Source organism: Wolffia australiana, chromosome 1 (genome assembly GCF_029677425.1).
Source record: "Wolffia australiana isolate 7733 chromosome 1, ASM2967742v1".
Lineage (NCBI taxonomy): Eukaryota > Viridiplantae > Streptophyta > Magnoliopsida > Alismatales > Araceae > Wolffia > Wolffia australiana.
Window position 1 is genome coordinate 18,710,794 of NC_135835.1, and position 10,755 is coordinate 18,721,548.

The 10,755-nt window shown below is 43.1% G+C and overlaps 1 protein-coding gene across 1 annotated transcript; it reads left to right on the forward strand.

Annotated features, from left to right (window-relative positions):
- The first annotated feature begins 2,105 nt into the window (after positions 1-2,105).
- Positions 2,106-8,698, forward strand: LOC144705880 (uncharacterized). Its single transcript, XM_078578768.1, has 11 exons — positions 2,106-2,359; positions 4,058-4,136; positions 4,223-4,282; positions 4,466-4,513; positions 4,599-4,655; positions 5,264-5,354; positions 5,442-5,493; positions 5,772-5,850; positions 6,435-6,713; positions 7,883-8,014; positions 8,115-8,698. Exons 1-11 carry the CDS (start codon positions 2,142-2,144, stop codon positions 8,637-8,639), a joined length of 1,620 nt encoding a protein of 539 aa, XP_078434894.1. The 5' UTR covers positions 2,106-2,141; the 3' UTR covers positions 8,640-8,698.
- The last annotated feature ends 2,057 nt before the right edge of the window (positions 8,699-10,755 follow it).

Consider the following 10,755-nt stretch of genomic DNA (forward strand, 5'->3'; position numbering starts at 1 on the left):
AAGTTCATCAACTCTTTGGTAAAATATTTCTAACATTAATTACCATGTAGGTGTACGTCACACATGTGACTCTCCTAGAATGACTTAGGGTATGGTAAAATGTCAAACCCTAATTGCACAAATATTATCCTTCTGAAGACTGATGCATTGGAAAATCATTGGAGCTCATTCTCCAATATTTTCACTTCATCGTTCAAGGACTTTAACACAATGTCTTCCTTGAGTTAGTATACTCTTATATTGAGGGTGATTGATAACATCATGAATGCAAAATCATCTTCACAGACTTTTTTGAACACTCGTGTTAATTATGTCTGAGATCCCATTATTAGTTCTCAAGAGGCATAGCCAAAACATTGTTACCCATCCACCGTATATTGTTGGTGTCTGAAGTCTAAGAACCATTACACAACTGTGACAGAAATCAACCTCATTGGTAGCATGATATAAAATCATCCAGGGATTCCTGCAAATCAATTTAGCAAAGTCTTCTCCAAAATAACGGAACTTTGCATCTGTAAGATATTGTAGGTGTCAAAATTCTAAGAACCACTTACGCAACTATGACATAAATCAACCTGATTGGTATAAAACTATCCAAGGAATCCTACAGGTCCATTCCATCTCTATCCTTGGTGACTCAAGATAAATGGTTTTGGGATCAATCATCCTCATAGTATGAGCTGGATTATTTAATGTTATTCTATTTACTATATTTTGATATCATTCTCAAATATCCTATAAATATGAAGTTTTAGGATGTTTGTTTAAAGATAAGTGATCGTTATAGTATTATATTATTGAATACAATCATCATTTCACAAAGCATTAAAATTCATACTAAGCATCACACATTAAAGCGAATGAATATGATTGTTATAAATAAATAATGAACAATTTGTGTAATGTGAAAGAGGCTTGCAGTCCACATAAAGTTCGATCATATAAAGAATAATCATATATAAAATCATTTTATTCCAGAAACAGAGAAAAATTTAACCATAAACGGTTATTTTATAGTTAGCTTGAAGAAACTTAATCATAATATAGTTCAAGAAAATTAGATAATTGGTATACTATAAATGTGGATTAATACATGCATAAACATGAAATTATAAGGGCTATAAATATGAGGATCTCCAAAATCACCTATTTCATTCTTGTTCAGAAAGGAATTCTCTTAATCTATTCATTTGAACTTTATCTAAACTTCAACGATGATGGAAACTATGACTCGGAACTATCTAATGAAGTGGTTCAAATAAAATTACAGATTCAAGATAAAAATATATTATTGTATTATTGTGTTATATTATAATGATAAACAATCGAGCATAATTTGGTTCTTGACAATTACCATGATTGGATGTATATCTCAATAAATTGCTTAGAAAATATTTTTTTGATATATATATATATATATATGTATGAAATTAGAAGGGTTTTAAATATGAGGATATCCAAACTCTGCCAATTCCTTGTGTTTGCGCATGAGAACTTTCCCGTGTATCCTCCTTTAAACTGTGTCATATTTGGTAATGAATAGGAATATAACTTCATAGGAAATACACAATTAGGAGTGTAATCTTCATTGTAAATGAAGAAAAAACTTTATATCATCATGACAAATACCATAGAATTGAAACTAAGTCAACCATGGTTTTCCTTAATTATTAGTTCAACCTCTTATTCTTCCTTATATAATTCATCTGTCATCTATGCAAAATCATTGCCCTTATTATTCAGACATGAACTTGAACAAAATAAATATAAAAAAACAAATAGTTCAAGTCACAAAAATCCAGTCTATGGGTGACACCCCCAGATTTTCAACAAGGTAGAGATCTTCGATTTTATGAGCAGCGCGACTTCAGACAATGTTCTGCAAGGTCTGACTTTAGATTACAAAATCAATGAATCCGAAGAAACATGAGAATGGCAAATCTGTCTCTTTATTTTGTTAACTGAAAACAATTCATAGGATCCCCCAATGTCAAATGTATAAAAAACTATACTTCTGATTAAAAGAACAGGAATGAATAAACTATTAAAGGGTACAACTGTCTTTTCCCCTTTCATCTTCTTCTAAATATTCATTAGAGAAGAACTTCTCTTGTGCTGTTTGCAAATCTGTTAACCCTATGGCGGCTTCCACCTCGCCTTCCTCGTCGTCGCCATCGTCGCCCTCTTCTAGTCTGTCCGAGTCTTCTTCCTCGCCCCACCGCGATCGCGTTCATCGAAGGCGCCGTCGGGCTGATCGAGAGGACTCTCTTAAAGTTCGGAAGAAGCACCGCCACCGCGAGAAGCGGAGGAGAAAACGTCGACGCGATCGTTCTTCATCTTATTCCGATAGTGACAGGTGAATTTTTCTGATAATTTTTTGGTTAGGTCATTAGTCGGATCATCTGGATCGAACCCGTTGAAGAGAAAAAAAAACCGAGACGATCATTTTAAATCGCAACTTATGGCGGACCTGGGTCATTGACACGAGTTGTGTTTCAAACAAGAACAACTTAAGTTTTAATTTCCTAGTATTTTCATTGATTTGTTCGAGTTTCTGCCTGTACCGATTTTTTTTTGTTTTTATCCAACTGGGGGACTTGGCTAATTTCCAAGGAAGCCGTAGGTGGTGCCGATGTGAAGCGATTACTCTTATTTTAGAAATCAAAATTTGTAGCTGAAGTTTTTCCATTATATAACTTTAAAATTCATTATATTTCAGTGAAATGTTCAAGTTTCTCCCTATTCCCGATTTTTAAATAGTTTTTTTCCAATGTGGGGTGCCGCCGATGCAAAGCAATTACTTAGATTTCAATCATAATCAACGATGGGGATGCTGTATGAGCGTTGTAGTATTCTTCAAATGTCGTCAGCTTAAACCGCAAATTGTACGCAAGGACGTATTTTTCCAACGTCAGGATGCTCTTGAAAAATATGTTGAAGAATGTCTTTATTCGTTCGACTTTCTAAGAAATTATTCTCTCTCTTACTGATAAGATGGGGAGACCAGAAAATAATCCAAATGATATCATTCACCTTCTTCTCCCCAGTTTTCTCCTGATAAGCCAGAAAACCATTTTTATTTATTTTATGAATTGGAATATTAGTGTTATTTTTATGCCATCATTTTAACTTTCATGAATAATTAGTCATCTTGTAGGTGTTAATAAGTTTCGGTGTTCGGATGACAAGGACAATGTGGACGATGGAAGATAAATTTAAAAAAAGATAATATTTTTTCTCTAAATGTGACACTTCCTCTCCCTCAATACGCACTTGGCATCCAGCATGACAGTGATGATGATGAGAACAACAAGCCATCCTTCATCTGCAGCTAGGATGAGACGAAGGCTCTTCATTTTGCTACGATCTATTCCTTCTCGTAAGCCGACTAGGGGCATTTTTGTCTTTGCATTTCTCTTTAAATGTCTGGCCCCCGTCGATGGAGGGCAGGACATGAAGTCAGGACAGGACATGAAGAATCTTAATGAGGAATTTCGCATTGGTAACTTCAATCTCAATGGTGATATCCACTCCGCCGACTCTCTACCCCATTGGTGACGCCCACTCTGCCATTACCCTTCCATCCTCATCCTCATCATCGTCTATCCGGCCAAAACTTTCTCATTGCTCTTCTTTCAGGATACATTCCTCGGCAACATATCACATTATCACTACTCATCTGCTGGTATGGATGGGAGTGATTCATCATTATCATCATCATCCGATCCACAGATGTGTGATGATGATTATGACAATCTGTGGATGACGAGAATCATGAAAAATTCCTCATCATTCTCCAACTCTATCTATTATGGGTCTAATGTTATGAGATCTGTTTCATGTTCTTTTTTCATTAAGATTCTTCGTTCTTTGTTCATTTCCTTTTTCGTCATTTGAGAATTCACGCTGATAAATGATAAGATAGTGATATACACATCTGTTTTTTCTTATTACATCACGTACAGCAATCCTCTCCAGGGCATTTCTGTCATTTCAGAAAGCCCCTCTTTATGCGTGAATTTACAGTGGTTAACTCGCTGGCATGTCTCTGCAGTGAAGAGAGTTCTTCTGACAGCGAATCTGAGACATCAAGTCGCCGAAGGAAACACAAGCGCCATGAGAAGAAAAGGAAGGTGCTGTATGCTTCAAAGTTCTCACAGTGTACCATCTTTGTGTCCACATACCCTATTATTTCATTTGTTTTCCCTCCTCTCTTTAGTCCAAAGGGGAGTCTAGCAAGAGGAGTCGCCATAAGAGTCACAAGCTCCGGGAGAAAGAAGTAAGTTTTTTTTTTTTTACAGAAAGAAAGTTAGTTTTTTGCAATTGGGTGATGCTTATGTTGTTGTTTTTGCATGCTTTCTTGCATTGGCTCTTCAACATCGGAGCTACGTTTGTGACTTCTCATGGGTGGATCATTGTTTACTATTTTCTTGATGATCTTGTCTGTGAGAGCCAAATATAGAAGGCGGATCCATCATGTGGAAGCAACGGGCCTGTGCAGCTATCCAAGGTAATCACTTTAACCCATAAACCCTAAAAACGTAAACCCTAAACCTTTTATTCAAGCTCATCATTCTCACATCTGTATTGCCCAGTTCCTTGGCCGAGATAAGGAGGATGGTGTTCGCCGAAGCGTCGTCTCCGGGAAGAAGGTTTGCGAAAATCTCGTTACTTTTATTAGCTGAGATGATCTTGTTCCTCTCTCCTGGCTGGATATTAAATTTCTTTGTTTATTGTGCTGTTCGCAGGACTCACATTCTCTTTTTTCATCCCTCCTGTCCAGATATAAAAACCTGCCCTCATTTGTTAAGATTTTTTCAGGACTCATATTCACTCCCTTGTTTCTTCTCTTCTCAGATATTTAATCCCCTATTTGCACAATGAGCAGCTCGTAGGGCTCAGACTCTCTCTCTCACTCGTCCTCTCCGCTCTCTCTCTCTCTCTATGTATATATATATATATATATATTTGTCTCTCTGTTGCTCGTTCTCTCTCTCCCTCAATCATTTTGTTTATTATACATGTGTATTTTGTTCATTAATTCAAACATTTGGGCAGTTTCATCTTTTGACTTGGGCATGATTATTTTAACTCAATCGGACACAATGTGTGGATTGAGAGATCTAGATTCGGATTTGATCGATCTAACGCTGGATCGAATCGAACATTAGATCAGATCTAATCCCCAATCCCTACTCTCCTTTCCTCCCTCCGTTCCTCACCTCCTCTCCATCTCATTTGTTTTCTCTCTCCTGCCCAGATACTCTTGAAGGTGGACAAATCCAAGGAGGACAAACTAGCCGAGAACAACCGCAACGAGCTGCTCAAGTTTCTCAACGCCAGCTACGACTGAGATTTTCCTCTCAATTCTCTGTTACCGAACACCTCCAACAAACCACAATTACCCCTTTGTCTACTTTGAATTAATTCTCTTCCAGTCTCTGCCAAAAGTGCATTATCGTCTGGGATGGGGAAGCAGGATGGGAGGATGTTAGACTCATCCCACGTCCCAGTTTTTAGCAGTTCTTCCAATCCATCCATAATATTTTTCTCCATGTCCCGTCCCCCTTTGGAAACTATCCCCTCTGAGACATTCTTTAGGGTTGGTCCTTTGGTGCGACCGGTGTGAATTTAGGCCGATGTGCGGTCCGGTTCGATGTTTTGGACTGCACATCGGACAGGTCTACAGTAAATTTCGCCGCACATTGGCCACAGTTGTGTGTGGTGTGATTGTGCGATTGTGGCCTTTTTTTTAATTTTGGATACAGGTTTGTGGCGGCCGTCGGGCACTCGGGTCGAAGAGCCCCCCATCGCAAGCTTCAGTCACTGAAGATTGAAGCTTCAAGAGTTCCCCTTGTCGGGTTCCGTAGGGCCTCCGGCTGAAGATTGAAGAGTTCCCCTCGTCAGGCTCCAACGGGCCTCCGGCTGAAGCTATGGGCTCCTCTCTCTCTCTCTCTTTCTCTCAATTACCCCTACTCTCTCTCTCACTCTCATTCTGAGTTTCTGATCCTTGTTCCGGGCCTCCCGCTGAAGACTGAAGACTGAAGCTCTTCCCTCTTCACTCTTCCGGTTCCCTCTTCACTCCGTGTTGCAGGCGTATAAATCCAATAAAAATATTTAAATGGTCTTATTGAATTCTTTTCCTTTTTCTTATTGTTTTTCTTAGGGAAATATGGAGGAGATTAGAAGCCGAGGGCATATCTTTAAATAAAATTGTGCGCTGTCCCTTTACGTTCCAAATGTCCAATTTTGTGCAATGTACAGTCAGATTTTGTCGCACAATTCAGACCGCACATCGATCTGTGCTTCTGTGCGATCGGTCGGAAAAATCGCATGTCGTCCGAAAAAATCGAGCGGACCGCATGACCTTCCCTGACATTCTTGTCCCGTCTGACGTTTATGCTCAGCTTTCCTTCTGGGCTCCTGCTTAGCTCTCGTGGGACAAAGAAACGATCTCTGACGCTGTCCAAGGCCCCTGGATGGAACTCCAATCTCCTGGATGGACAATGTTTTCCGTCCTTGTCCATGCACTATCTCTGCCTCGTGGCCTCAACTGTAGGCAGTTCCTTCAGAGCTCCCCTTCTTTAAAATGGGAGAAGCTGCAGAACAGGCAAAACACACTGCAGATGGCGATTCTGGAGCTCCACACTGTCGGCGGTGGCAGCCTTGCTGCCCCGTCTGAAGACCAGCGGACTATTCTACATCCTGTTGTTCGTCTGATCTACCAGACCAGATGATTTTTTGCCCACGGATGTAATGACCGTCCCGTCTGCATCCGTGTATTCTACCCTGGATAGGACCATTTATTCCCCCCATGGCAATAAACCAGTATTTTTCAGCCTCGCGGACGGGACAGTTTTTTCGTCTAGGGCCGAAAAAATCGTCCTGTCCGTGAGGTTGGACAAAAATCAGGATGGAAATTCGTCCCGTGATCTCCAAACGGGACGGTTTTAATCCACTCGGCCGAAAAAATCACCCCGTCCGCGTCCCTGCAATAATTCAGGACATTGGACGGGACGATCTTCGTCCCGTCCCGTCCATCATCCACGTCCCCGACGAACCTGAACCATATAAACCAGCTCATCCCATGACGTGCGGACGATGCTACGTCTTGTCATTCATTCCATCTCTCCAGTTCCGGATCGTCCCGGACGTGGACGATGGATGGGATGAGATGTATTTCGTCCCGTCCGACGTCCAGAGTAAGTTCAGGGACGAAAGAAGGGACGGTTTTTATCCAACGATAAAAAACCGTCCCGTCCAGTCATAATGGGATGGTTTTTTGTCCCGTCCACTCCTGCCGGGACGAATTTTCGTCCCAAAATTCGCCCCGGAGTAAAAAAACCCATTTTATATTTTAAATATATTAATATAGATTTGTTCAAGTTTTCTGGGGAATTACTGAAGAGATAGAACTCAAAGTGACATATGTACAATTATTTCTGAGTGGCATCCATTTGCACGCACGTAAAAATACAGAGACTTTGATGCAAATTGTCATTGTGATGCCACGTGGCAACATCTCAACAGTCGGATGTGAACCCGGCAGCTTTCCATCCAGATTTGTCCATCCGCGACCTCCGGACAGACAGTTTTTTCGTCCCACGAGGGAAAACCGTCCCGTTTGGTGGTCCCCAGGGCGAATTTTCGTACCTAAATTCGTCCGCATCCTTGGACGGGAATGATTTTTTCAACCCGGGACGAAAAAATCGTCCTGTCCGCGTCCCTGCACTATACCCATCTCGTGGACTGGAAGATCATTCAGTCCATAGACGAAACAGCCGTCCCGTCCGCGTCCCTGCGCTATATCTCTGCCACGTGGCGTCCACGCGTAAGCTCCTCCTTCGGAGCTCTCCTTTAAAAATGGCACAACTTGCAGAGCGGCCGAGACACGCGGCAGATGGCTTCCAGGGCGCTCCTCCTCGGCCTCCGCCGCCGCCCCCGGCGGCGCTTCTCGAGCTCCGCCGCCGTCGGCGGCGGCGGCCCCGCCGTCCACTCCGACGACCCTCAAGTAACGTTCATCTCCCCTCTCCTCCTCCTCCTTCTCCTCCTCAAGTAACGTTCATCTCCCCTCTCCTCCTCCTCAAGTAACGCTCTTCTTCTACTTTCAGGGGGAGGAGGCGGAAGAGGCGGCGAAGGCGGCGGCGGCGGCGTCGAGAGCGGCGGCGGAGGTAATCCACGGCGGCGGGAAGGAGTCTCCGACCCACGTAAGAAGAACCCCGTTCGCGTCTTCTCCGCAGCTCGAGAGTTCAGAAGTGGCGGCGACTTCGCCGGAGTCGTCGTCTCTGCAGCAGAAGCGCCGCCTCCGCGGCGGCGGCGCCGCCGACGAGGGGGAGGAGCGGGCGGCGGCGGAGTACAAGGAGTATTTGCAGCATCACAAGCCGAGCCCGCTGGCTGAGCTGGAGATAGCCGATACGAGGACTCCGCTGAGGAGGGCGACGGATAGCGACGTGGCGGCGGAGGACGGTGGCGGGGCGGCGGCGGCGGCGCCGGCGGAGTGGCGGAGGGAAGAGGGGGATGGCGTGGAGGCGGCGCTGCGCGCGGCGGAGGTGCAGTTCAGGCGGGCGGCGGAGAGAGGCGACCCGGACAGTCCTCACGGCAAGGTCCTCGCCAATTATCGTCGCTCCGTAATGTGATGGAAAGAGTGCTCTTTTGCATGTACAAATACTGGAATAATATGAGTATTTTGTAGTTATCTTGGTGGGTTGATTTCTAAGGTTTGTGCCCTGCTATGTAGATGGAAAATTCACCTTCCTAAGACAGATTTATTTTGATGGCAAGGACATGGTGCTAGGTATAACGGGGAACGACACTTCCAGGATGTGACGCCTGGACGTGATGGGATGGATGAGGTGTGGTGATGGACGGGGATGTGACAAGAAGTTCTTCACGTCTCCTGTCCCGTCACACATCCCAGGATTTTGGAAAGATCCATCGCATTTGTGTCACACGACTCGATTGTCCCATCACTTGACGGCTGTGACGGAAATGTATGATCTGAAATTAAAAACCCATTTTAAAAATACGAAATACTTGGATAGGGAACCCCAGTACGGCAAAATCAACTGCTCCAACCTGATGAAGTGATGTCAGTAGGGATAAAATTTAGGCCCGGCCAACAGAAGACTCAGGCAGCTGCCAAGAGGGCGCCATGATGCTGCCCGTATCCCCACTATAGCCACAAAATCACCATTCAATGCCGGCCTTATCAACCAATTCTATATCTCTCCTCATAACACACTATTGGGCTTGCAGATAAGCTGCTGCCCGCAATTATCTCTCCTATCTCTCAATATATTTCCTAGAATAAGTATCCCTCCACAGTCTCTTGTGGAAAAATAAGGGGAGAGAGGGAGAGAGAGAAAGCGAGAGAGAGACAGCGAGAAAGAGAGAGAGAAAGTGAGAGAGAGAGACAGCAAGAAAGAGAGAGAGAGAGAGAGAGAAAGCGAGAGAGAGACAACGAGAAAGAGAGAGAGAGAAAGCGAGAGAGGGAGAGAGAGAAAGTGAGAGAGAGACAGCGAGAGAGAGAGAGAGAGAGAGAGAGAGAGAGAGAGAGAGAGAGAGAGAGAGAGAGAGAGAGAGAGAGAGAGAGAGAGAGAGAGAGAGAGAGAAAGAGAGAGAGAGAGAGGGAGGGAGGAAGAGAGGGAGGGAGTAAGAGAAAGAGCGAGAGAGAGACAGCGAGAAAGAGAGAGAGAGAGGAAGACAGAGAAAGCGAGAGAGAGAGACAGCGAGAAAGAGAGAGAAAGAGAGAGAGAGAGGAGAGAGAGAGAGAACAGAGAGAGAGAGGCCGAGTTTCTATGGAAGCTGAGTCCATGGCATTTGCCGCCAAGCCTGCTCCTTTGCTGAGTTATAATACTCAATGGCCCCTGCCCTCTTCTGCAGTAGTCAGCAACAATCGCCCCCTCAACGAAAATAACCCAACCTGAAATAAAGACAATGCCCAAAAGGAGACAGCTGAAAAACTTTATTATCCCCTTTTTCCGCTTTCTTCATGCTTAAGCATTTTTGTCACTAATGTCATCCATGACGTCCATCCTATCTCGTCACACGTCCGAGACAATCCGTCACCATCATGTCACCTGTTGCAGGTATTCTGTCACCATCACCATCACGGGGCAAACCAATGTCATCCGTCCCCGTGACGAATGACGTGATGAATGATGTTTGCTGTTCCCTATCTGTGTCATAGACACCACCTTGGGGGTCTTAAATATGTTACGGTTTAGTGTTTGCGAGAGTTTGTATTGCTTAAATGTTTTGAAAATATAATTTTTGTTGAATATTCATTTCACTATCTCCAGTAGTTTGGATTCCGTGAAGGGTGAAAGATATTTTGTTGATATTCTCTCCAAATTTGAGAGTTCATTTATCCCAAATCACATAATACAAAATGTATATCGTGTGCATAAAAATTGTTGACTCTAATAGTGGATTTTATTTTTCTTGTGTTGGCCAACAAATCTTAAACAGTCAGCACATACAATTGCATTTGGAGAATATCAAGGATTACTTGTAGGACCAACTGCGACAATGTTATATTCTGCTAAACCAATACCTTTTAACCCTTAAATAAAAAAGACCTTTTACCTCAACACAATATTTACTGGACCAGATTCAACACTTAAGGGCTTATACTTCCACATGGGGATATATAATTTATAATGACGTTGATGAATTTCTTGGTTTTTTTAATATACAGAGGCTGATTGAAAATCAATCTAAAATATTTTTTTATAATATATTTTTTACATT

Excerpts from the sequence above, each read along its gene's own strand:
- LOC144705880 (XM_078578768.1), top strand. The coding sequence starts at position 2,142 with ATGGCGGCTTCCACCTCGCCTTCCTCGTCGTCGCCATCGTCGCCCTCT. Across the intron at positions 4,656-5,263 it reads GCGTCGTCTCCGGGAAGAAG|ATACTCTTGAAGGTGGACAA; the intron begins GTTTGCGAAAAT and ends TCTCCTGCCCAG. Across the intron at positions 5,851-6,434 it reads TGAAGATTGAAGCTTCAAGA|CTCTCGTGGGACAAAGAAAC; the intron begins GTTCCCCTTGTC and ends GCTCCTGCTTAG.